At 44.0% G+C, this 25,000-nt stretch overlaps 1 protein-coding gene across 2 annotated transcripts in view; it reads left to right on the top strand.

The window, feature by feature from the left end:
- The first annotated feature begins 1,063 nt into the window (after positions 1–1,063).
- The window catches only part of rubcnl (rubicon like autophagy enhancer), a 25,977-nt gene continuing 2,040 nt past the window's right edge, over positions 1,064–25,000 (top strand). The window contains exons 1-12 of one of the 2 annotated variants that reach the window (XM_037539675.1): positions 1,064–1,402; positions 6,532–7,228; positions 10,603–10,664; positions 10,748–10,913; positions 11,725–11,779; positions 12,938–13,064; positions 16,259–16,395; positions 16,730–16,794; positions 18,440–18,678; positions 20,369–20,430; positions 22,071–22,223; positions 23,679–23,770. In XM_037539675.1, coding sequence (XP_037395572.1) covers positions 6,565–7,228; positions 10,603–10,664; positions 10,748–10,913; positions 11,725–11,779; positions 12,938–13,064; positions 16,259–16,395; positions 16,730–16,794; positions 18,440–18,678; positions 20,369–20,430; positions 22,071–22,223; positions 23,679–23,770 — 1,822 coding nt within the window. In that variant the 5' untranslated portion in view covers positions 1,064–1,402; positions 6,532–6,564. Of the gene's footprint in view, positions 1,403–4,623; positions 4,723–6,531; positions 7,229–10,602; positions 10,665–10,747; positions 10,914–11,724; positions 11,780–12,937; positions 13,065–16,258; positions 16,396–16,729; positions 16,795–18,439; positions 18,679–20,368; positions 20,431–22,070; positions 22,225–23,678; positions 23,771–25,000 lie in introns of those variants that run through there. The other variant, XM_017724644.2, reaches the window with a different exon arrangement.

The following is a 25,000-nucleotide window of genomic DNA, read 5'->3' as shown; positions in this document are numbered from 1 at the left end:
GGCTTCATGAACTCATTTCAGGTGAAAGTCCTCCAGCGTCTCTCTTGGTAAACCAGTCTTTTAATAGAACGTCATTAATTAGTGACGCTGACGTCTATTAAAATGATCAGAAGCACAAAACACTGAAGGTAAACAGTTTCCATCAGGGAGAACCGAGTGGCTCTGAAATCACTTTTTACACACAAGCAAAGTTTCAGTTTCAGATTTATTTACAACTTAGTTCCAAGTTTAAGTTGAATAAAAACTGGCTTTAAACTCAGGATCACAGATGAGCTCCTTTACTATGTTGATCTGTAGGCGTCTGTTCATAAACATAAACCAGCCCAAACTCATTTACTATAAAATGAACTGGTGTTTGTAGAAATTCAGAAAAAAGCCGCGTCAGTCTCGACTGCATATGTGGACGTATTTCTATATTGAGCTCTATTTACACAAAGTTAGGTTAGTTCATCATTTATGTTGAACAGACTCTCCCAAAGTTTTACGCTGCTGCGCTGACGTTGAACCGCATGCTGCACTGGGTCGGTATGACCAACAGGTCAAAACCAGCTCTAAACAAAGTGACCGCTGGGCCCTGATTGGTGCTCTGGCTTTGCGCTTCTTTCGTTTTGACATGTTACGTTTTTATACACACAGAAACCAAAAGGAACGACAGATTTCTCAAAATGTAGGAGGAAAAAGTCGGATAATAGACTCTGAAATGTAGTGGAGTGAAAGGAAAAAGTCCAGAATGGAGAAACTTCAGTACAGATACACCAAAAATACTAAAGTACAGAAACCAATTACATTTACTCAGTTACTCAGTTACTCAGTTACTGTCCACCACTAGAAATTTCTCAGGTTTTCTTGCATCGGCCTGAGAAGCCTGCTGACCTTTACACGTCAGCAGTCCGAAGGTAAACAAGCTTGGAGGAGAATTTCAGCTCGGTAGCAAAGTCCGACCGCAAGACTCGGGTTTATGAGGGAAATTAGAACGATAATCCTTTCCTGGATGGCGTCTAGGTGCCTGTTTGTTCCGTGAAAGGGGTGAAAAGAGGGAAAAAATTAACAGCTACAGTTTTCTTTGGACTGAAATCGAAAGGAAGGAGTGTTTTTCTGAGAGTGAGTGAGGCCGAGGCTGAGATTGCTGACTCAGCTGCATAAGCCACACTTCAGCGGAAAAGCTGTTTACTGATTACAGACACACGCTGCTTACACAACACAGTAGCCTATCGCCGCGCAGGAGGTCTGCGTCGCCTCGGCCTCTGAAGCCTCGGGCCTTAATACGGTCAGACCACCGAGAGCACCTCGGCCGCCAGGCCTGTTCCCTCCTACCGTCCTTCGTTTCTTTTGTTCCCAGTCAAAACGACTGATTAGGACGAGTTATTCATCAGGAGATATCAATGAGCAGATTGGACAGAAGGTAATCCACTTGCATAAGGAAGATTTGGATGGATTTACTTCATTTTATTCATTATTATTATTTTGTTTATGTAGGCAATTTAGGTTCCACGCCTCCTCTACAAAGTCCACTGTCGCTTGAGTGTGTCTACTTTAGTGCATATTGCATTTTTATGTTCATTTTTTTCCAATTACACTTAAATGAATGAACTTTTGTAGCATAGATCTCATTTTTACATTCCCTCACTAGGTAGTTCATTATTGCTTGAGTGTGTTTACCTTAGAATACGTTGCTTTTTTAGGCTTATTTGTAAAACCCCGTTTCCAAAAAAGTTGGGACGCTGTGCAAAATGTAAATAAAACCAAAATGCAGTGATGTGCAATTCATTTAAACCCAATATTTCATTGAAAATAGTACAAAAACAACAAATCAGACGTTGAAACGGAGACATTTTATTGTTTTTTTGAAAAATATTTGAACATTTTGAATTTGAAGCTAACAAAACGTCTCAAAACACTTGGGACAGGGTGACAAAAGGCTGGTAAAGTTGTGTAATGCTAAGAAAAAACACCTGGTGGTTGATTGACAACAGGTCAGTAACATGATTGGGTACATAAAAGCATTTCGCTGCTGTCAGATCAAAACCTCGTATCTCCAAAACTTTACAGGAGAAGGTAAAAACACACATTACTTTTAATGTAAGTCAATGGAACCAGAATTTTTTCTCAGTCATTTTGGGCCGTTTCTTTTGGTCCATTTGTCATGAAATGTATATGCAATGTAAAAGACAACAGGCATTTTCAAAAACTGAAAAAGGACAAAAATGGAGATACAAGGTTTTGTTCCGACAGCAGCGATTTACTGGCCGTGATCTTTGGGCCCTCAGGCGGCACTGCATTAAAAACAGATATGATTCTGTAGTGGAAATCACTGCATGGGCTCAGAAACACTTCTGAAAACCACTGACTGTGAACACAGTTCATCACTGCATCCACAAACGCTGTTAAACTCTAAAACACAAAGAAGAACCCAAATATAAACAGGATCCAGAAACGCTGCCACCTTCTCTGGGCCCGAGCTCATTTAAAATGGACTTAGGGGAAGTGGAAAAGTGTCCTGTGGTCCAACAATCAACATCTGAAGTACTTTTTGGAAATCATGGACACTGTGTCCTCTAGGCTAATGACCAGTGCACAGTTTAAAAGCCAGCATTCATGATGGTTTAGGGGGGCATTAGTGCACATGGCCTGGGTGACGTGCTCATCTGTGAAGGTACCATTAATGCTGAATGATACAAACATGCTTTGGCAACATCTGCTGCCATCCAGACGACGTCTTTTTCAGAGAAGGCCTTGAGTATTTCCGCAAGACAGTGTCAAACCTCATTCTGCATGCATTACAGCAGCATTGCTCCGTATTAAAAGAGCCCGGGTGCTAAACTGATTTGCCTGCGGTCCAGACCGGTCACCACTGAGAACATTTGGCACATTATAAAATATAAAAAATTCAACATTACATGTTGTCTTTGTAGTATTTTCAAGGAAAATATGGTTTAAATGACTTGCACATCATTGCATTTTGCACATTGTCCCAACTTTTTTGGAAATGGGTATAATGTATTTATAGGCATGACCCCTAAATCCCAGCCTTATTACATATTAAGGCTTATTATTCAGTAACTACCGGGACTTTAATACAAACTAACCAAGCTATTATATTGTAGAAGTGTGTAATACTGCCTTAATCTAAGTCTAGGAAACTAGTCCAGAGGGTTAACTTAACCCCCCCGGACTAGTTTTCTAGACCTAGATTATGGACTTTAAGTCATTTCCACCAGCTGGTGGTGACCATCAGCGCAGTGTAGTGCATTCCAAAGTCATGCAGAGTGGTTTGCTGTGAAATGTTTGTAGTATGGAAAAAAAATATTGTTTATCGATTAATAAAGTATCACTTAAAAAAGTCCCTCCTATATAACTATCTTGAGATCATTTGAGGAAAAAAATCCCAGGTAATTTCACAGGTAGGAGGGTCTTTTTTTTTTTTTACGCACAATAGAAAAACCCATTTCACCACCCCCACCCATGTCCTTTTGGGGGCGCTCCATAGACATGCTCCATTCTAGAGAAACTTACTCACAGTGGTGGTGATAGGAACCAGACGTCCACCTCTAGAATCGGAGACATGATTTTACAGCAGCTTTGCAATAACATATTTATTTGAATCCACTCATGGTGGAGGGATACATGCAGTGTGTTGTGCGGCAAAATAGTCCCCCCAAAAAACACATTTTTCAGATTAACAACTACTTTACCATCATCGGCATTACATATAAATAACTCACCTGTAGGTTTGCTGGTGGTTCTGGATAGTAAATAAAATGTCTATATCTGTGTTGTAGTCATGGCGACCCCTGGTTCCCATCACCACCACCTTAAAGAAATCCAAACACTCCGAACTGCTAAATTGTGCAGACATTCTGTTCAAGTAACTTTAACAGATTTAATAGAAATTTTAATTAGATTTGTCACTATAATCATGGACTAAAGTACATTAGCGTGAGATAAAAACGGTAGCAGACACTTTTAGTCGAAGTTCAGAGACAAAATCATGTCATATCTCAATAAACTAGTCTATTAGAGATCATTTAACAGCGTCGTGACCTCTGGTTCCTATCACCGCCACTGTAAAGCGACCTGAGTCGGTGAAAAAGGCATTCTTTACAATGAACCGTTTCGTACCAAACTCTGCCACTTTGTTTACAGCTCAACTACTGCATTGTACAGAAAATCTGAAACATAGACGGGGTTCCTCTTTAATTCGGTGCGTTAATTCAACCCCACATCGCCTCAGCTCACACTGGAACTGGAAACTTCTGTAAAACACCATCGCTCTTCCTCTTTTCTCACTGACGGAAGGCTGTGGGCATTGAAACTCTCATATGAAACACGCAGCGCGTCTCTTTGTCCCGAAATAAAGCGACCAAGAGCGACTAAACGCTAAAAACGGCGGGTAACCGGTGCGAAGAGCCGCTCGCTGCGACTGCAGCTGCTTTAAGCAACACGCTTCACTATCACGCGCAGGTCGTTTACTACTGTATAGAGGGGGTTGTGCTGCTTTTTCCACCCGTGTTCATGCAGACCCCGCCCCCCTTGGGCTGCGATTGGCTAATCGTTCGCGCTTGCATGCCGCCCACTTATCTCTGATCGGTGAACTACTACCCAATCCCGTTGGAGGTGGGCGTGGTTTTACGGAAAACGGGCGTGAAAGAAACTCAGCTGATGCGTTCAGCCGTTAGTGCCGCCTGCCTTAAGAGCCAGTTCGTGGACTTTTCGAGAGAAATGGTGAGTTTTTATCGTTTTTCTGAGGGAAACGCTACTAAAAGCGCCGCTTCGCGTGTTTGTTGAGCTCCCTGAGATCGCTGAGGTGCTGATCGGGATGTGTAAACCTAATTAACCACCGCTTTTGCGCTGATTAGTTCTGATCAGTTGGCTTTAAGTGTTGTTTTGCGTCTCAGCAGAGACTCGGCTGTTCTTCCTCAGGCAGGAACATGCCGGTTAAAAGTCTGCCTGCACCCAGCACAGCCCAGCTACACGCCCCACAGATAACGTGCAGCAGAACATGGGATCTAGGCCCATATCAGAAGTGTAATTTGAGTCATTTTTGCCCTCCAGCTGAACTCGTTCTCCAGCCTGTTTTACTGGCTGCTCCTGTATAAAAGTTCACCCAGCGGTCATTCAGAGACCCCTGACAACCCAAACACCGCCTGGATGCTGCTGAGATGTCCTTTCCTCTGGGAAACATGCTCTAAAGAACCTTTAAAATGTCTGTATTTAGCATCACTCCTTACAAAAGATGGTTCTTCAAGGCTTCTTTACTAAAGGGAACGGTTGTGAGTCAGTTTCATGCTTGAGCATGGTGAACTGGCTCTATCTAGAACCTTTTTGGAAATGGTTCTGTGCAGCACCAAGAAGGGTTGCTCTATCGTAATGATGTCAAGCTTGTAGCACTAGAAGAAGCCTGTTTGGTGCTGTCTAGAACCCTATACAACACATTCTCCAACATTCTGAAGAACCTTTTCAACATGCAGAGAACCATTTGAGCCTATGGAGAACTCATGGTCCTAACATACACCCATTCCTTGGAAGAACCATCTTTGCTAAGAGTTATGAAAAATGTTGCATAACCTGTTTTGGTGCTATGTACAACCCTTTTTGCTAAAGGTGTTCTTCATTTATCTTATTTAATGGAGAATGTGCTGTATATGGTTCTATCTAGAACCTTTTTGGAAATGGTTCTGTGTAGCACCAAGAAGGGTTGCTCTATCATAATGGAGCCAAGCTTATAACAAGAAAAGAACCCTGTTTGGTGCTGTATAGAACCATGTACAACACGTAGTCCATTAATCTGAAGAACCATTTCACCCTGTAAAGAACAGCTGAAGAATGACATGCTTCGATATAGAACTTATGGTTCCAAATAAACCCATTCCCTTTCCTAAAGAACCCTTGAAGAACCATCTTTTTTTCAAGAAACAATTTTAAAGGCTTTTAAAAAGAACCATACAACGGGTTTTGTCGTAACAAGAGAAGAACCTTTTTCGGTGCTATAGAGAACCTATATCAGAAAGGTTCTCTATAGAACTACCTACAGCAATTTCCTTACTAAAGAACCCCATCCTTTTAAGAGTCAGGCTATATAGAATAACTCGAAAAGGTTCTTTTAAGAACAAGTTTTGCAGAACCCTTCTGGACGCCAATTTCAAAAAGGTTCTCTATAGAACCATCTGCAGCACATTGTCCGTCAATCTGAAGAACTTTCTGGATGCATTGTACCCTTTTATCATGCAAAGGGTTATGTGAGTGTTCATGGTTTGTTATAGAACCATTTTCTTTGCTAAAGAACCCTTGAAGAACCTTCTTTTTTTAAGAGTGTAGGGCTTAGTGCATATACTCAGTCCCTCACTCCATTTGGGCTTCTCAACAGGTCATTGGACTTCGCTGCCTATGGAGATTCCGCTGGTGTTCTTCAGAACTGTTCAACCTTAACCAAGTTTAGGAGGAACCGAGAAATGCCATCATAGTTCCTATATGAACGACATGTTAACACACGTCTTCCTTCGTTCTGTTCTCTCTTCTTTTGCTGTTTTTCAGGTAGACAGGGAGAGCAGAACCACCTCGAGCCGAATGAAGCCCATTTGTGGGTCTACGGAATCTATCCTTGCATCGTCCCCTGAGTCTAACGATGAAGAGCCTTGCGATTTCACAAGAATCGAAATGACCGAGGATGACCCCGGTGGAAGCCAAGGTCACCTGAAACCTCGGTATGGAAGCAGCAGCCCGAATGGCTGTATCTCCAAGCTGGACCCGAAGGAGACGTGGTACCACCTGCCCAGGAGCAGTCCCGTCATATCCCGCAAGGCTCGCTTCCAAAGCATGGAGCAACAGTCTTCTGAAGGATCTTCTCCCGTCAGTTTGTCTTCAACGCCACCATTCCAGAACAGGCTAACATCTGGCGCCTCAGACTCACCCACATTCTCTAAGGGTTTTTTGAGCGTGCAAGAACTTCCAGAAGAACCAGGGGTTGATTCTTCAGTCCCAGGGATGTCTGAGCAGTGTCTCCATGTTGTCCCACCATGTACTCCAGTTGCAGCGAAGTGTTTAACACGACAAGCAGCAGTGTCCACCGACACTGATGAGCAAGGAAGCTTCTCATGTGGTTCATCGGAGTCCAAGTCCACTGTGGAGACCAGGGGTCTGTCTCTGTCTGATGGGATGGTACAACGGTTCAATGGGAGTCCGCAGCCAGGGAGCAAGAACAGAGCCAGCTCGGACACCCACCTGATCTCAGGTGAGCCAAACCACAATCCCAACAATAGGCAAGCCATTAGCTAGAACGTCATATCTAGATCTTGGATTGCTTTGAGTAAAACATGGTCACATTGCAGCGTTATTGTTCTTCGTGAGACGTTTTGAATATAGGATCAAAAACACAAAGCTGCCAGTAATAAACTGATCAGGTAGAACGTTCTGACCACCTCCTCATTTCTACCCTCACTGTCCACTTTATCAGCTCCACTTACTGTATAGCTCCACTCTGTAGTTCTACAGTTACAGACTGTAGTCCATCTGTTTCTCTGATACTCTGTTACCCTGTTCTTCAGTGGTCAGGACCCCCATGGACCCTCACAGAGCAGGTACTATTTGGGTGGTGGGTCATTCTCATCACTGCAGTAACACTGATGTGGTGGTGGTGTGTTAGTGCATGTTGTGCTGGTATGAGTGGATCAGACACAGCAGTCCTGCTGGACACCTCAGTGTCGCTGCTGGACTGAGAACAGTCCACCAACCAAAAATATCCAGCCAACAGCGTCCTGTGGGCACTGATGAAGGACTAGAGGATGACCAACACAAACTGTGCAGTAGCAGATGAGCTGTTGTCTCTGACTTTGCATCTACAAGGTGACAAGGTAGGAGCATCTAATAGAGTGGACAGTGAGTGGACACAGTGTTTAAGAACTCCAGCAGCACTGCTGCGTCTGATCCACTCGTACCAGCACAACACACACTAACACACCACCACCACGTCAGTGTTACTGCAGTGCTGAGAATGACCCACCGTCCGTTGTGCAGCAGTATAATGGACAGCGAGCATAGAAACAAGGAGGTGGTCATAATGTTATGCCTGATCAGTGCGTATCGCTGTTGTCTGAAGAAAACCTCGCATCTCCAAAACGGTCACTTTACAGGAGAAGGAAAAAACCTACTTTACCTTTAATGGAAGTCAATGGAACCAGACGTCCTTCCAAGTCATTTTGGGACGTTTGTTTTAGTCCATTCGTCACGACATTGACAGACAATGTAAAGAGCAACAGGCACATTCAGAATATGTCAAAAACTGAAAAACGACAAAAATCGAGATGCGAGGTTTTTTCCCCACAGCAGCGACATGAACATATAAGCAGCTCAGTTCAAGTCTTACAGTGAAACTGGTGTTCGGATTACTTCCAAATATATTAGACAGTGAGTGCACCTGTATCTAATAATGCAAAGTTCTTCATGAGGTTTTAGACAAAGTATTTGGGAAAAGTCAAATATAAAGAGACTTGCTGGAATTGCATTGTGGTCCCTCCAGCTGTTTTTTTAAAAGCAGGAGTTCAGCACATAATGTTGCCTTTAACCCAGATGTGCTGAGTCATCTAAAACAGGTTTAGTGTGAAATGTCCTAAATGAAATGTCCCAAAATGACCTGGAAGGATGTCTGGTTCCATTGACGTCCATTAAAAACACAGGATGTTTTTGGCTTCTTTTGTAAAGTTACTGTTTTGGAGATTTCCACTCGGAATAGCCTTTTTGCCTTTTTTATTCATTTATTTTTATTCATCTCTTAGTATGATCAAATTTTTGATTATTGCATATTTAATATTTCTGCTCTTTACCTTCGTTGGAGCTTCTGTTCTTTTCTCTTTAAGCACCTCCAAAGTTCAGTCTTAGAAGTTGTTTACACTTTCTGCTGATCTCAGTCCAAGGAATCTGAAGTACAAGTTTAGAGTAATGAGTCTATAAAACCGTCCTCCAATTATTAATTTCCCGTTCCACCTTAAATGGTGCCTGATGCGCCAGAACGTAACTGCTATACCATTTAAGGTGGAACAGGAAATTTAGCGAACCGGCTACCGAGACATCGGCACTGCTAGTGGTTTTTATGCTCGTTATTAAGAAAATTCAGCAGCTATCGTCATTTTTTAATAGAGAAATTCTCACGTTTGTGGGTTTCTTTTGTTTTTTTTCTCATATTGTTCTGTTTAGAGTCTCTGAAAAACCTTCATTTGCAGGGCCATGTAGCCCCAACACTTCACCCTACCCCATCCAAAAATCGGGGTACCCCACCCCTAGAGACGGGTTAAAGTGGCTGTAAGGTACACAGAAGCAAAGACTAGACAAATGAAATGCTAATAGATTTGAATACATTCGGCTGTTGAGGATTTTGGGTAATTTTTTGTTAAATATACAGCACTGTGCAAAAGTCTTAGGCAGCCAAGATACATTTTCAGAATCTGTTTATTTGTGTAGTTTGTGTTTATTTGCTGAGAAAAGTGTTAATATTTAAATAAAGAAAATGTATAGAATATTAATTACTAATGTAAAAAAAAAAAAAAAAAAAAAAAAAATATATATATATATATATATATATATATATATATATATATATATAATAAATTGTGTGTTTAACCATCTCCAAGCCTCTCCTCCTCGAGGAAGTCCAGTATTATATGTAGTTAAAAAGCAGCTCCTGGTTTGACCAATCAGTGCTCAGTAAATTGAGCTCATGATGTCATTGATGATGTTAACGAGTCTCTGTGGTGGCTGTGAAGGTGTCCAGGAAAAATACGGACCTGAGAAATTCTTGTTACTGTTTATAGTTTTTCTGTTTATCTGAATTATGAATACGACTTTATTCTGATGTATATTGTGATAAACTCACTGCTGAGGTCAGCTGGTTAAACATTTGCTTACATGCCTCAAACTTTCCCACAGTGCTGTGTATTTCTGACTTTCTTTTCTGCCACTGAAACATGAATACTCTGCACTTAATAGCCGTTCCGACTGCAAAGGGAATGTACGAAAAGGTGGTTTTCTGGTTTTCCGACTTGCGCCAAGTACTGTAGGCAAAAAAATAGCAGAAGTGTGTACCCCAGCAATTAGCATGGTGCTAACTGCATGCTGAATCTTCACCAACTGGCTTGAAGCCGTGCAGAGATGTTATCTTTAACGGGCTTTGCTATGTGGCTTCTGACACTCGCTTATCTATAAACATGGGCAAAAGTATGTGAGCGTAGTTAAACAGTGGGTAGTGGAATTCAAGCAAGGACAACCATCAGTTGGGACAGTCGTGGGCTGGAGGTCAGGGAACCAGCCTCGTGACCAGAAGGTCGCCGGTTCGATCCCCAGAGCCGACAGCACATGACTGAGGTGTCCTTGAGCAAGACACCTAACCCCCAACTGCTCCCCGGGCGTTATGGATAGGGCTGCCCACCGCTCCGGGCAAGTGTGCTCACTGCCCCCTAGTGTGTGTGTATTCACTAGTGTGTATGTGGTGTTTCACTTCAAGGATGGGTTAAATGCGGAGGTGGAATTCCCCCGTTGTGGGACTAATAAGGGTCACTTAATCTTAATCTTAATCAGCAAGTACTGCTCTAATATGCTTCTTATTTGATGACGAAGGCCCTGTGAATGAGAAGCAGATCTCAGAAGACTTCTACAGGAACAGCGTGGACCTCGACCAGGTAGATAGATTTTGTTAAGAGTTGTATTAGGAGAACCGCTGGACCCATGTGTATAACGTCAATATGTGTGTCTGTACATGCAGGAGAACGCCCACTTTGTGGTGGTGGACATGGTGCTGGAGGTCCTGGAGGCTGTCAAATGGACCGTGTATCAGCAACAGTTAAAACACCCAGACGCTTCAGAAGACAGAGACTCAGACTTGCGCTCCAAGATACGCTCCTTCTCCTCCTTCGACAGCGGCTACGACGGTAAAGCCAGATCACAGATGCTTGTGTAATTTCATGATTAACACAAATTTCGCAAAGCACAGTTTTCCCACGATGGAGAAATTTACAGACAGGATACTATGGTTTTCTAACAAAATCTCATAAAATAAGATGTACTACATTTTACCCCTTACAGCAGGAGCTCTAGTATACTATACCATGTCCTGTACAGATATTCAGTATTATATTATATGAATAGCTTAATAATAAGATTTCTAGCATCTACTTGTCTTAATTTATTGTAAGATCTCAGAAAATAGTCAATTGTCGGGTGAAATGATCTTGAATCTAGTTGATCTGTCCAGTACTTCCCATTTTGAGTTGGTTGTGCACCTATTATTAGATTATTTATAGTCATTTTAAGCAATTAAATACATATTTAAGCAATTTTATTAAGTAAAATCATTTCTTAAAACAAGCAAAATTATCTGCCAGTATAGTGAGACATTTTTACTTATTAAGATGATTTAAAACAGGCAAAAAAAATGTCAAAGTAAGTGAAATAATCTTAAATTAAGCTTACAGCATCACAACAGGAGAAATGCTAGATTTTTGCCTGGATTTAAGACCGTTTTAGTTGTAGAAACCATTTTTGCAGTGTAGATTTCTTTGGTGTAGATGATGAGTTTATATAAGGGACTGATGCATTAGTTGTTAAGTCATACGTAACTCAGCCGTCATGATCTTTGTGAGTTTGCTTTGTGTTTTTTTGTTGTTATTTCTGTCCCTGTTTGCGTCTAATCCGGTGTTTTTCTCAGTGAGCTGTCTAATCCTCAGCCTGTGTGAATTCCAGATTACTGCGGACGCAGGATCTCTTCAAACAGAAGCTCTCAGACCTCGAAACGTAGGTGCGTAAATTCTCGGCCTCCACCTGTTTGCGAAAGCAACTACATGGAATATTAATTCTAGTAGAGAAAGTAAGGAAGGGACACTTCATGGCTCAGGTGGCAACTGCCCAACCCCAGCAGCCTGACAGAGTGGACAATTAAGAGCTAGATCTGTGTCCACAGTGGGCTGATTCTACGTCTATGACGAGGACAGGCATGTTGCCTGTTCAGTCTTAGAAATGAAGAGAAAACAAGCCCAACATTCAACATTTAGTTATATTATAGCTGAAGTTTCTGGGGCAGGAACATCCCCTCCTTCTTCCAGTCCAACGCCCTATAAATACACATCCTCACCTTCCGTTCCTGTAACAAAGGGTTCGGAATCCCCACCACTGCCACCGCCACTCATCTCCTCCCAGTTCCTCAGTCCTACATTAGTCCTACTACAGCTATGGAGGGTCCAGCCTTCTAGCTAAAGGCAGAAGCTGTTGTGCTGGTCTGAGTGGATCAGATACAGCAGTGCTGCTGGACTGAGAATAGTTCACCAACCAAAAATATCCAGCCAACAGCGTCCTGTGACCACTGATGAAGGACTAGAGGATGAACGACACAAACTGTGCAGCAGCAGATGAGCTGTCGTCTCTGACTTTACATCTACAAGGTGGACCGACGAGGTAGGAGTGTCTAATAGAGTGGACAGTGAGTGGACACAGTGTTTAAGAACTCCAGCAGCACTGCTGTGTCTGATCCACTCAGACCAGCGCAACACACACCAACACACCACGACCACGTCCGTGTTACTGCAGTGCTGAGAATGACCCACCACCCAACTAGCACCTGCTCTGTGAGGGTCCATGGGGGTCCTGACCACTGAAGAACAGGGTAACAGAGTATCAGAGAAACAGATGGACTACAGTCTGTAACTGTAGAACTACAGAGTGTAGCTATACAGTAAGTGGAGCTGATAAAGTGGACAGTGAGCGCAGAAACGAGGAGGTGGTCAGAATGTTCTGCCTGACCGGTGTTGTTAATGTAAAACAGTGATATTAGCAAAGCTGGAAGTGTCCAGGCAGCCACAGTCAGCTCGCTTTCACATATAATTAGTTTTTAAGCATGTGGTGTAGGTGTGACATCACTCGGCCAAAGTGTGCTCCACAAGGGTTTGTGTTGTGTGTCCAGGTCCTTAAAGGTCTCCAGGTGTTCTGCTGAAAGTCTCGCCCAGCGGCTGCTGACAAAACTCAGGAAGCAGTGGGCGCTTTCAGAGAAGTCCTTCAGCTGTGACGAACCATGCCTGACTCTAGAGGAAGTGAGAGTGCTAACACACACACACACACACACACACACACACACACACACACACGGTACATGAATACAAACAGACCCACACAAAGTACCATGGTGTGCCACTACAGTATCTGCATTTTGGCAAATTTTATACTTTTGTCCTGTTGTTGCCAGGAGAAAACACAAGAAAGGCTCTGAATTTATCTCAGGATATTTTACACAGACGTAGGCCTCTGAAGTCACCGTGCAGGAGCTCAGAGTCTGAGCTGGTTTCCTGAATTGCATAAAACGTCTGCGATCTTCAAAAATCATCGATGTGGCATCTTGTGGTGAACAAAAAGCTTCTGAAGCGGATTCGCTTTGTTCTGTGTACATTTTTCCTCTGAGTATTGCTGGAAGCTCTGAATTATAAACTTGTTAAGGAGTCTAAATATGAATTTCGAACCAGCAACCTGTTGCTGTAGCACTCCCTGTGCTACCCCTGGCACAAGGAGGACGCTGGAGGCAGGGTTCAGCGTCGCAACAGCCGTTTTCTTTAATTTCACTCACCAAATAAACCAAATCAGAACCGAAAACCAAAGACACGCTGGCCGCTTTTCAGTGGCTTTTCAGCTGTTCACCCCGCTCACAAGCACCTGAGCTGAGGGGGAACGAGACCTCGTTGCTTCGCCTCCCTGTCACCATCCCCTGCTCGGCAGCTCAACCACCCGGGTCGAACATAAGGCGAATTAAAGTGGCCTCACTGCAGAACCGGAGGTGGCGCCCAGGAGGGTGGGCTCGGGATTCGCTTATGTCCTCTTCTGGCCGTCCTTGCTGGGTTTCGTCCCTACTCTGAGTTGAGACCCTGCCTTCCTGCCGGCTCTCGCGGCCGTCATCGGAGCCCGGGGGACAGGCACATACCGTAGTTGCTTTGGCTGTAGAAGAGAACTTTAGAATGAGCTGGTGTTGAAGTTTAATAGTAAACCTGTTTTTATACAACATCATTTCAATAGGCAGCATTGGTAGCCAGCTGTAAGTGTGGAAGTAGCGATATTCACATTTTGACTGTGATGTCATCGCAGTTCAGAGGATCCACCCGGATCCACCCGGATCTGCCCGGAGCTGCCCGGAGCTGCCCGGAGCTGCCAGAGTCTCATGTATGAGCTGGGAGCTGCTCTCCAGCATGGATGCTCGTCTGGCTAAACTAAAAAGCACAGATAAAATGATTCTGTGTTAGCAGGAGAGGGAGGAGCCGTGTAGAAGAGGCTGATGTTCAGAGAGAGGAAATGTGCGGAGAACCTTTACTGAGGTTAGGGTTAGGGTTAGGTAACGTCTGTTTTTGGGGTTAGTTATGCTTTCACTCTACTTTCCTTTTCTTTTTTACTGTTTGGTTTACAAGACATGCTTTCAGCATTGCTGAATCAATGCACATTTTGTTTAAGTGTAAAACTCACACATAAAGAAATAAGTACCCAAGTAGTACACAGGCTAATTTACAAAAATGTGGGAGACAATATCCCAAACCATGTAGTGGTTGGTTAGTGTGGTGGTTAACACCTCTGCCTTCTACACTGTAGGCTGGGGTTCAATCCCCCACCTGGGTAAACACTAAACCAATAAGAGTCCTTGGGCAAGACTCCCAACACCGCCTTGGCCTATATGTGTAAACTGATCAAATTGTAAGTCGCTCTGGATAAGAGCGTCAGCCGAATGCCGTAAATGTAAATATCCCAGAACAATTGTACGTTGAACTGGGCTGAGCCGCGGATCTTTACGTGCCCAGCCAGTGCCTGTGGTTTTGGAACGGGATGTCCAACAGCTCACAGGTGAGACGGTCGGGTGTCCACATAATTTTGGCCATTTAATGTAAAAATTGGATAATTGTCAGCTTCATCAAAATCATATGGTGCCCCGCTGGTGACCTCCTGTATAAATAAGAATAATGCGTGGCCACGATTTAGTAAGGCGTGGGAACGAGATAATTAAGTCATGGCCACGACTTGGTAAAGCATGGGACCGTGATCCTAATGCACGGCCATGACTTAGTAAGCAGTGATCTCGTTCCCACGCTTTACTAAGTCATGGCCATGCATTAGGATCTCATTCCCACGCGTTAATAAGGCGTGGCCACGTATTTTTATCTATGCAGGATGATGTCATCAGCAGGGCTCCATATTAATCACACTCTTAAATGTAACAACACTGCTGAGAAGTCATGTTATTGACGCGAGAGGTGATCGGTGTTAAAGACAAGCAAATGATGTCGTACTGTAGGAGTGGTACGTGTGAACTCGAGGAGGATGTGGTGCACATCAAACGCAAACCCTGCGGCTTTATGATTCTGTTTCTGTAGACGATTACAGTTAAACATAGCTCAGCATCGTGTCCATGTACACAGATGCAGTAGCAGTCAAGTTTGTCCAGCGACGGAAATCCCGATAACAGCAGGCTAAAGAGTTTTATACTAATGTCATCTTGTCAACCAGAGGAGGATGGCTTCCCCTTTTGAGTCCTGGATCCTCTCAAGGTTTCTTCTTCTTGCTCTTAGGGATTATTTTCCTTGCCACTGTCACCATTGGCGACACTGATGGGGGCTCAGACCCCGATTTTTCTGTAAAGCTGCTTTGTGACTACACCTGCTGTATAAAGCGCTATATAAATAAACTTTGACTTAAAGTGTTTGTGAGTTAAACCTCAGTGATGCCACAGCCATCCGTAAGTGGGAGCCCAAGAGGGGGAAATGGGAAATGAGTCCCACCTTCTGGAGAAGTTAATCGAATTAGTGTCGTGCTTCCAATTCCTTTAAAAAAAAAAGATGCTTTCATTTGAATTCAGTTTTCTACTAATTCAATGTGCAATATTCTAAGAGAAAATCGTTCTGTTGGTCCCTCTTATCATGAAATGGTCACACAAATGCAGATGGTATTTCAAATACTGTGAAAACAGCAGTGGTGTTCAAAATGTCACTGTCCAAAAAAAAAAACAACATATCTCCACTTATCTCCAAATTAGTAACTTTACAGAAAAAGGCAAAAGTGCTTACCTTTTAAATTTAATAGATTCTATTCCAAGTGATTTCAGAGCATTTCTGTTGGTCCGTTGATCCGACAGATGGTGTGCTGAAATGTTGTTACGGTTTTCTTTGGACAGCGATGATGTGATTGAGCTTGGTTATGGATGGTACCTTTGAAGCACACAGCGCAGCTTAACTCCTGAACAATTCTGTTTTGGTTACAGTTTCCGCTGGACACAGCCTGCTTGGTGACCAGGGGCGGGCTGAGCGAGGAGATCCGACAGAAGAGCAGAATGAGAGGAACGCTGAACTGGGCTCCACCCCGATTCCAAATCATCTTCAACGTGCAGCCAACACAGAGGTTAGAATGAAACTCGAACTTTCGTGTAGACCCTCAAACTTAGAAAGCTGAAAGCTGAACAAATTCAGAAACCGCTATGAACAGGTTCTCCTCCAAAATAAGTCCATTAAAGTCAACCTGACATCAAAACTCGCCCATTTTGGCCTTGTTAGTTCACGTTCCTGGTCATATTCAGCATAAGTCATTTTATTATGTATAACTTAAAAGACTACATTACCCATAATCTTCTATGAAAATCTATTTCTTTGCTTCTAAAACGTCTTATGATTTTTTGGTGACATCACCATACACCAGTGGGCGGGGCAAAATAATTTTAACCAATAAATTTGTACAGGCGCAGTGACGTTATTGCCTCTCAGCACTTCCTCTGCGCCGGCTGCGGGACAGAAGTCGAACCTCGTAAGTTCTCAAAGCTGCTTTTCACATCAAGACAGACGTCTAATTATGATGCCTTTGTCTACTGTTAACCTTTAGCTTAGAGCCACTTCTGACTTTTCCTGTTTCGGTGTCAGACGTTTATTCTTTCCACAAAACAAGACTGTACACATAACTGTAGCTTTACTTCAAATTCAGATGTTATTAAAATCCTTAAAATTCATATAACAGCGTTTGTGAATGAGCATTAAGTTGGCTTAACGAAGCCGCCTAGTGACAACTCAGAAGTTAAAGCTCTTGATTGGTTTTGATAAACAAGCTTTTTTTTTTGATAAATGTACCTCTGCCTTCTTCACTGTACACTGGGGTCCAATCCCTGCCTGGGTCAGCACCCTACACTGTACCAGTAAGAGTCCTGCGGCACGAGTCCTAACACCACCTTCGCCCACCAGTGTAATCAGAGCGATAAGAGAATCTGGATCAGAGCGTCTGCCAAATGCCATAAAAGTAAATGTGAATAATTGAATAGGGTTTGGACCGTAACTAGGGGTGGTTGCTATGGTGTTGCAACAAGATTGTTTTAGTACTCCAGCTTGTTGTGGCTATCGTTGTCATGATATCTCAGATAGTTGCTAAAGTGTTGGTAGGCTGTTGCTATGGTGTTCTTCCTAAGGCATTGCTAGGCCGTTGTTTAGCTATGCCAGGTTGTTGATAAAGTGCTGGTAAGCCTATGTTGTGGTATCCCAGGTATTGGTAGGCCTTTTCTCTGCTATCCCAGGTGGTTGCTAAAGTGTTAGTAGGTCGTTCCAGTGCTATCCCAGGTAGTATATAAGGTTTTGTTATGCCCTTGGTATTCCAGGAGGTTGGTAAGATGTTGCTAGGCCTTTGCTCTGCTATCCCAGGTGGTTGCTAAAGTGTTGGTAGGTCGTTGCAGTGCTATCCCAGGTAGTATATAAGGTTTTGTTATGCCCTTGGTATTCCAGGAGGTTGGTAAGATGTTGCTAGGCCTTTGCTCTGCTATCCCAGGTGGTTGCTAAAGTGTTGGTAGGTCATTGCTTGGCTATTCTTGCTAGGCCATTGCTGTGCTATCCCAGGTAGTATATGAGGTTTTGTTATGCCCTTGATATGGTATTCCAGGAGGTTGGTAAGATGTTGCTAGGTCTTTGCTATGCTATCCCAGGTGGTTGCTAGGGTTGCTGGGGTGTTGATAGGGTGCTGCTGTGATATCCTCGGTGGTTAAGGTTTTGCTAGCATACTTGAATGATGGTAACATAAGAAGAATGTCTAAAACAGTTGGCTGCAGAGTGTTTACTGAATGTGGTGGACTAAGAGGAAGAGTTATAAGCTGTCATATAAGTGGAATGAATGTTGAGCTTTCCCCCATTCATTCCAAAGGAAAAATATCACGTTTGAACGAGCACTGTACAAACACCATAAGTCAAACTGGTTTAAAAAGCACAAGCAACCTATTCGTTGATAAGTTCTACAGTCATGCAACGTTTCACGGTTCTAGCTTGAAAGCTGTAGGAGGAGTAAGAAATGTTTGAGTGTATAATAATAATAATAATGCGACGATAAAGGAGAACACCAAGTTGGCTTTTTGAAGTACAGGATGCTTTTCTTATCATTATTAAGTCATAATTTACTGTTGTGCTTCCTCCTTTTCCAGGTTACATAAAGAGATTACGGTACTGCGAATACCTGGGCAGATATTTCTGCGACGGTTGCCACAGCAGTGGGGAGTCAGTGATCCCGGGACGGGTTCTGAGTCGCTGGGATTTCAGATGCTACCCGGTGTGTGTCTTCTCCAAGCAGTTGTTGGACTCCATATGGGAGCAGCCACTATTCAAGCTCAACGTGGTGGCTAAGAGCTTATACGGCCAGGCCAAGGAGCTGCAGAGGTTCAGGGTGAGTTTGTCACCGGCGCCGGGTCAGTCTAGAGCTGTTCTGGTTCAGCTGAGCTCAGGCTGAGTTTAGAAAATCCACCCTCGGGGAAAAAGACGTAAATCTGGTTCAGAGAGTGGCTTCACTGCGTTGGATAAAATGGACTTGCTAAAGAGCTTGAGAGTATTTCAAATGGTGGTGCTATAACAGGGGCTACATAAGATACCGGTCAGGCGTAACATTCTGACCACCTCCTCGTTTCTACACTCACTGTCCACTTTGTCAGCTCCACTTACTGTATAGCTGCACTTTGTAGTTCTACAGTTACAGACTGTAGTCCATCTGTTTCTCTGATACTCTGTTACCCTGTTCTTCAGTGGTCAGGACCCCCATGGACCCTCCCAGAGTAGGTACTATTTGGGTGGTGGGTCATTCTCAGCACTGCAGTAACACTGACGTGGTGGTGGTGGTTTGTTAGTGCATGTTTTGCTGGTATGAGTGGATCAGACACAGCAGTGCTGCTGGAGTTTTTAAACACTGTGTCCACTCACTGTCCACTCTATTAGACACTCCTACCTTGTCGGTCCACCTTGTAGATGTAAAGTCAGAGACGACAGCTCATCTGCTGCTGCACAGTTTGTGTTGGTCATCCTCTAGTCCTTCATCAGTGGTCACAGGACGCTGTTGGCTGGATATTTTTGGTTGGTGGACTGTTCTCAGTCCAGCAGCGACACTGAGGTGTTTAAAAACTCCAGCAGCACTTCTGTGTCTGATCCACTCAGACCAGCACAACACACACTAACACACCACCACCACGTCAGTGTCACTGCAGTGCTGAGAATGACCCACCACCCACATAGTACCTGCTCTGTGAACATCCATGGGGGTCCTGACCACTGAAGAACTGGGTAACAGAGGGCTACCAAAGAATGTGCACCTATATGGTAAGTAGAGCTGATGGACAATGAGCGTAGAAACAAGGAGGTGGTCATAATCTTATGCCTGATCAGTGATCAGTGCCGTGTCATGTTTAAAGCCGCTGTATGACACTTGATAAGTGCGCACACATATGACTGCCGCAAAACAACTGGATTAATATGCTACGTTTTTAAAAATCATCGCTCTTTTTATGGAATATTCTTTGACCGTTGGACCACAGAACATAGTATTGCTAGGTGGGACCAGGCTTGACGTATGAAGTGGTTTAAACAAAAGGGCTGATGGCTTATTTCCTTGATAAGCAGTTGCAGGCTGACCAGTTGGACGGTTAGCATTATTATTCAGTAAGCTTTAAATCAAAGTATTTCTAGAAGGGTTGCCCGAAAAAATGATCGTATATGTGACTAAAGCCCAACATGGGTTTAAGGTAGAGCTGCCAGAAGTAGGGGAAAGTAAACATACACCACCGTTGGCTTGGTGCTAACGTACCATTACCGTAGAACAGCCTGCTGAAACCAATATTGCCATAGCTGTGGTAATCGGATGAACAAAGGGCCAATTGTAAAGTGTGTTTCTACATTAAAAGGTGACTCTGTAGAATCTGAGACATGCTGCTTAATTAAATGGTTATGTTGTTTAATGCCTCTACAGGAAACCATTACATGGGACTGTTTTGAGCTAAACCTTGGAATGAAAGGTATTTTTAAAATGCCTGCAGGGCGGTCAGGTTTTTAAATGTTGATGGATTCCTCTCATGCTCTTCTCTTGTTCTCAGGAGCTACAGGAGCAGCTGATATCAATCAAAAAGCTGTTGAGAGCCTGCCGACTGTCCGATGGGTAAAGAAATTCCTTCCACTGCTCCAGCTTCTGTTTTCTTAGGCTGGCTTAACACAGTGACACTTCAGAGCAACTAGTTTCATGCTGTTCGTTGCCTGCAACGCAATTTCAGTGCAGCCTGACAGTCACACTAGGAAATTTAAAAACAAAGTCAGTACGGGTCATTTTTGATGCCTGGTATTGTTCATACTATATAAAACCATGAGGTTTTTACATGTTTGTAGCATTTTTATATACTCGACCCAGTTGATGTTAATATTTGTCTTTTATCTACTTGGGTACATGTCTTTATAATATTGTGGCATGAGCCCACCACCCTGGGCCCTGACGATGACTGCTGAGAGAGCCGGCAGGAAGGCGGGGCCCGAACACTCAGCGGCCACAAACCTCGGCGAGGACGCCGGGGAGAGAGCTGCGAGTGTGGACGGGGCGGAGCACAAAGTCCGGACGTGAGGCATGAGAGTGACAGCAGGAGTAGGAGGATGAGGACACTGGTGCCAACCATGAGAGGCACCCAAGCCGATAGGGAACGAGAGCTCGCCGCTCCACCCCCTCGTTACCGCCCCCAGCTGGCAACTCGGCCACCTGGGTCGAACATAGCGGCCTCACTGCATAACAGGGGACGAGGCCCAGGCTCCTCGCTCTGGTGCCTCTCATGGTTGACACCAGCGTCCCCGTCCTCCTCCTCCCGTCGTCACTCTCGTGCCTTGCGTCCGTCCGGGGAGCTCAGGCTTTGTGCTCCGCCCCCTCTCTCCCCGGCGTCCTCACTGAGGTTTGTCGCCGCAGAGTGTTCGGGCCCCGCCTGCTTCCTCATTGGGCCATCGTCGCCGGGGCCCGGGGACGGGCGCATGCCACAAATATATTTGAGCTTTATGCTGTGCGCATGTTAAGTCCCCAGAATTAATGTTAAAGTAGCCATTACGGTTACAGCCTACTTGAAGTCATTGTTCAGCCTGTCACTAAATCATGTCAGTTTTATTGATGAGCGCATCTCTGTCTCCTCTTCTGCAATCATTTTCATCCTTTGGGTCCCAAATGAATCTGAGCTCCAATAAATTAAAATGACGGGAGCGTCAGAAGAGAAGAATAAACGGTGGAACAGGCAACCATTTAAACAGCTATTAGCGTTAGCTGGCTAGTTATTGCTGCTGTTTACAACTGGCCAGTAAACAAAAATCTTCTGTTTTTTTCTCTTGTTCACTGATCCGGTGGCACGTGATTGATTTATTGCCGTTTCGTGAAACTTGTTTAATGAAGTCGAGACCCTTGTAGCTGTTGAGTTTCAAGTCAGTTGCAAGATGCTTTATGTTATGCAACTCGAGTGCATTTTAGTTGCCTGTAGGTTTCAAGCAACTAAAGTTGCATGCAACTTTTACCAAGTGAAACCAGCTGTAGTTAACCTGAGGAGTATTCATGCAATGGATCAGACAGTACGCTGTGCATAAAGTATGTTAAATTACAAAGGTTTGGAAAATTTAGACAGTTCAAAAGTACAGACCCAGCACAGATTCAAGCTTCAAAGTGGCTGATGTGACTGTTTTTAGCTGCACACCATGCTTGTATCCATTTGTATAAATAGGATAAGAGATTATTTGTATAGTCTAGGTGTTCAGCTGTTTTTACATTGTTTTTCTCCACAGAGTCCTTGCTGAGTTCCAGCAGCTTCCATCTCATCTGACTGATGAGCTCCACCTCTTCTCCATGGACGACCTTATCAAAGTCAAAAGGGGGCAGCTTGTTACCACAGCGAAGGCGGTGTTTCGGTCAGCTACGGACCATGTGGAAGCTTGTGAGGTGTGTCAGTTTGGTGCTGGCTGACCGTTTTGTCTTGAGACGTTTGAGAACCCAAAACACGAGGAGGATCGTACTTATTATTTAGCACAAAAAACAGGGAAGGGTCATCAAAACAGTGAAAACACGAAGAAGCAAAACAGAATTGGGGCAGGCGACGGCAGAAAACCTGACGGCCACTGTAGGTTCTACTACACGCTTGGAAAGGGAGGGGTGAGGGAGGGGGATTCAGTTGCAATCTGCAACCTCACCACTAGAAGCCACTAAATCTTACACGCTGCGCCTGTAAACAGGGATACGTTCGAAAGCTGAAGTTTGTTTTAGCCTAAAGTTTAATATTATACTCCGTTTAACCTGCTTAAGGTTAAAGTTTTATTCCTACACATGGAATGTAAGTTTACACATAAAGCCCCCTTATTAAGGGTAAGTTGATTGAGCTGCGTCTCTCTTTATGCGATCCAACCAAAGTTGGGTAAAATACGTCAGCCCAACACAAACGTATCACACACTTATTGGAAACCCAAATAACGCCGCTGGCTTGAACCTGCCGGAGTGGAACCGGCTCATCAACTTTATTATTAGACACGGTTACTCAGCAGACAGATATTACTGGACACGTGTGGCCGAGAGCATGAAGCACTTGTTCGGTAGCTGAATCCGGCCTGAATGGTTCACGTTTACTGTTGGTTTGGCTGCTGTTATCTGATAATACAGCTACAGCTCAGAGTCAGTGTTACAGTGCTGCTCCTATACAGGCTGATACTGTACAGCTACTAACCTCTCTCACTCTCTCGCCTTCCTCTCTTTCTTTCTCACTTCCTCTCTCTCGCCCCCTTCTCTTTCACTCTCTGTCTCCCTCACTCTATTTCTGTCTTACTCTCTACTGCTCTCACTTTCTCTTACTGTCTCACTCTTTCTCTCGCTTTGTTTCGCTATGCCATCTTTCTTTCTCCCATTTCTCTCTCTATTTCTTTCTTTCTTTCTCACTGTCTCGCTCTCTTTCACTCTCTCTCTCTCTCTCTCTTTGTTTCTCTTCTCTCTCTGATTTCTCACTCTCTCTCTCACACTGTCTGACTCTCTGACTCTCACTATCTTTTACTGTCTCACTCTCTTCTATCTCTCTTGGTCTCACTGTCTTTTACTGTCTCACTCTCTCTATCACTGTCTTACTCTGTCTTGCACTCTCTTCTGTCTCTTGCTGTCTCACTGTCTCTCACTATCTTTTACTGTCTCACTCTCTCTGTCTCTCACTCTCTTCTATCTCTCTTGGTCTCACTGTCTCACTGTCTTTTACACTCTCTCTCTCTCTCTCTCTCTCTCTCACTCTCTGTCTCTCACTCTCTTCTATCTCTCTTGGTCTCACTGTCTCACTGTCTTTCTCTCTCTCTCTCTCTCTCTCTCTCTCTCTCTCTCTCTCTCTCTCTCTCTCTCTCTCTCTCTCTCTCTCTCTCTCTCTCGCTGTGCCAGGCTAAAGGCTTTATCTGTGAGTTTTGTCGTGGGCAGGATGTTCTCTTCCCCTTCCAGACCGACATCTGTACACGCTGCCAAGGTCAGTCACTCACTGCATGTGGCCTCAGGCCAACCCAAAGAACATTAACTGACCCCACCGTTTAATCCAGCCCTCACATAAAGCTCACCAGTCTGTAAAGTGTGTAAGTTTGGGCGTGTAAAGCCTGGGGTGGAAACGTGTAATTGCACGCAAACATGCTGCAGAACATTCATAACATTGGATGGGCTTTAGACCCCTTCCCCCTTCCCTGAGCACAGGAACCCGATGATTGTGAGTCCGCTGAGCTTTCAGAGTGAACTCAGTCTAAACTTGGTGAAGGACGTGTCTTCTGAGGATGTGAGGGGGATTATCTAATGTGGTGTCTTCATCAGTATAGTGTTCATTTTGTGTTTGAGGCCTAAACATTGAGCCAGACCTTCTTTTTTTATCCTGCGTGTCTGCACAGATGTAGGACGTGGTCAGAAAAACTCCTGACCTGACGCTTCAGACTCCTGAATTAGTATTTCACGCTGTACAGGGTGGCTTTTCTTTGTTTTTTTTTAGTGAAATACATCCTTCTACCTTATAAAATGGAAGGAACAGGCTGGACGAGTGATTAGAGACTATTTTAACTTCTCGTTTTTAGCTCCATTTTGCTCACGGGCGCCCCCTGGACTGTTTTTGATATAACAGGGGAAATATGAAGTGACCAGGCTCCTCATAAACCGGCTCTGATATCTCTGATGCAGACTTTTTAAAGGGCCCATATCACGGTAAACACTCTGCATGTACTCATGCAGCATGAATGGATTTTTAAAAATAAGCTTCAGGCCAGAACTGTCTCAGGTCAGACAGAGTATCTGTAACGTTCTGTAAGATGCTTTGGGCGTCTGGTTCCTGTCACCATCACTGCCAACAGTTCAGACTGAGCACGGTACTTTTCTCTAGAGCAGGACATTTCACACCAAATCACTCGGAAATCATCTTGATTATTAATGCATTACGCACAGGTTTTCAAAAATAAGTGGAATTCTCCTCCAAGGCTTGTTTACAGCCCACTCAGGGGTTTGTCCAGCAGAGGGCACTGTGGCTTCTCATGCATTTTTCAAAAAGCCTGTTGAAGAAGAGGCTATTGTTTGACCAATAAATGCACATGTGAGGATCTCTCTCTCTCTCTCTCTCTGTCTCTCTCTGTCTCTCTCTCTCTCTCTCTCTCTGTCTCTCTCTGTCTCTCTCTCTCTCTCTCTCTCTCTCTCTCTCTCTCTGTCTCTCTCTCTCTCTCTCTCTGTC

This window comes from Pygocentrus nattereri, chromosome 6, assembly GCF_015220715.1.
Source record: "Pygocentrus nattereri isolate fPygNat1 chromosome 6, fPygNat1.pri, whole genome shotgun sequence".
NCBI lineage: Eukaryota > Metazoa > Chordata > Actinopteri > Characiformes > Serrasalmidae > Pygocentrus > Pygocentrus nattereri.
This window is presented reverse-complemented; position numbering and strand designations above follow the sequence as displayed.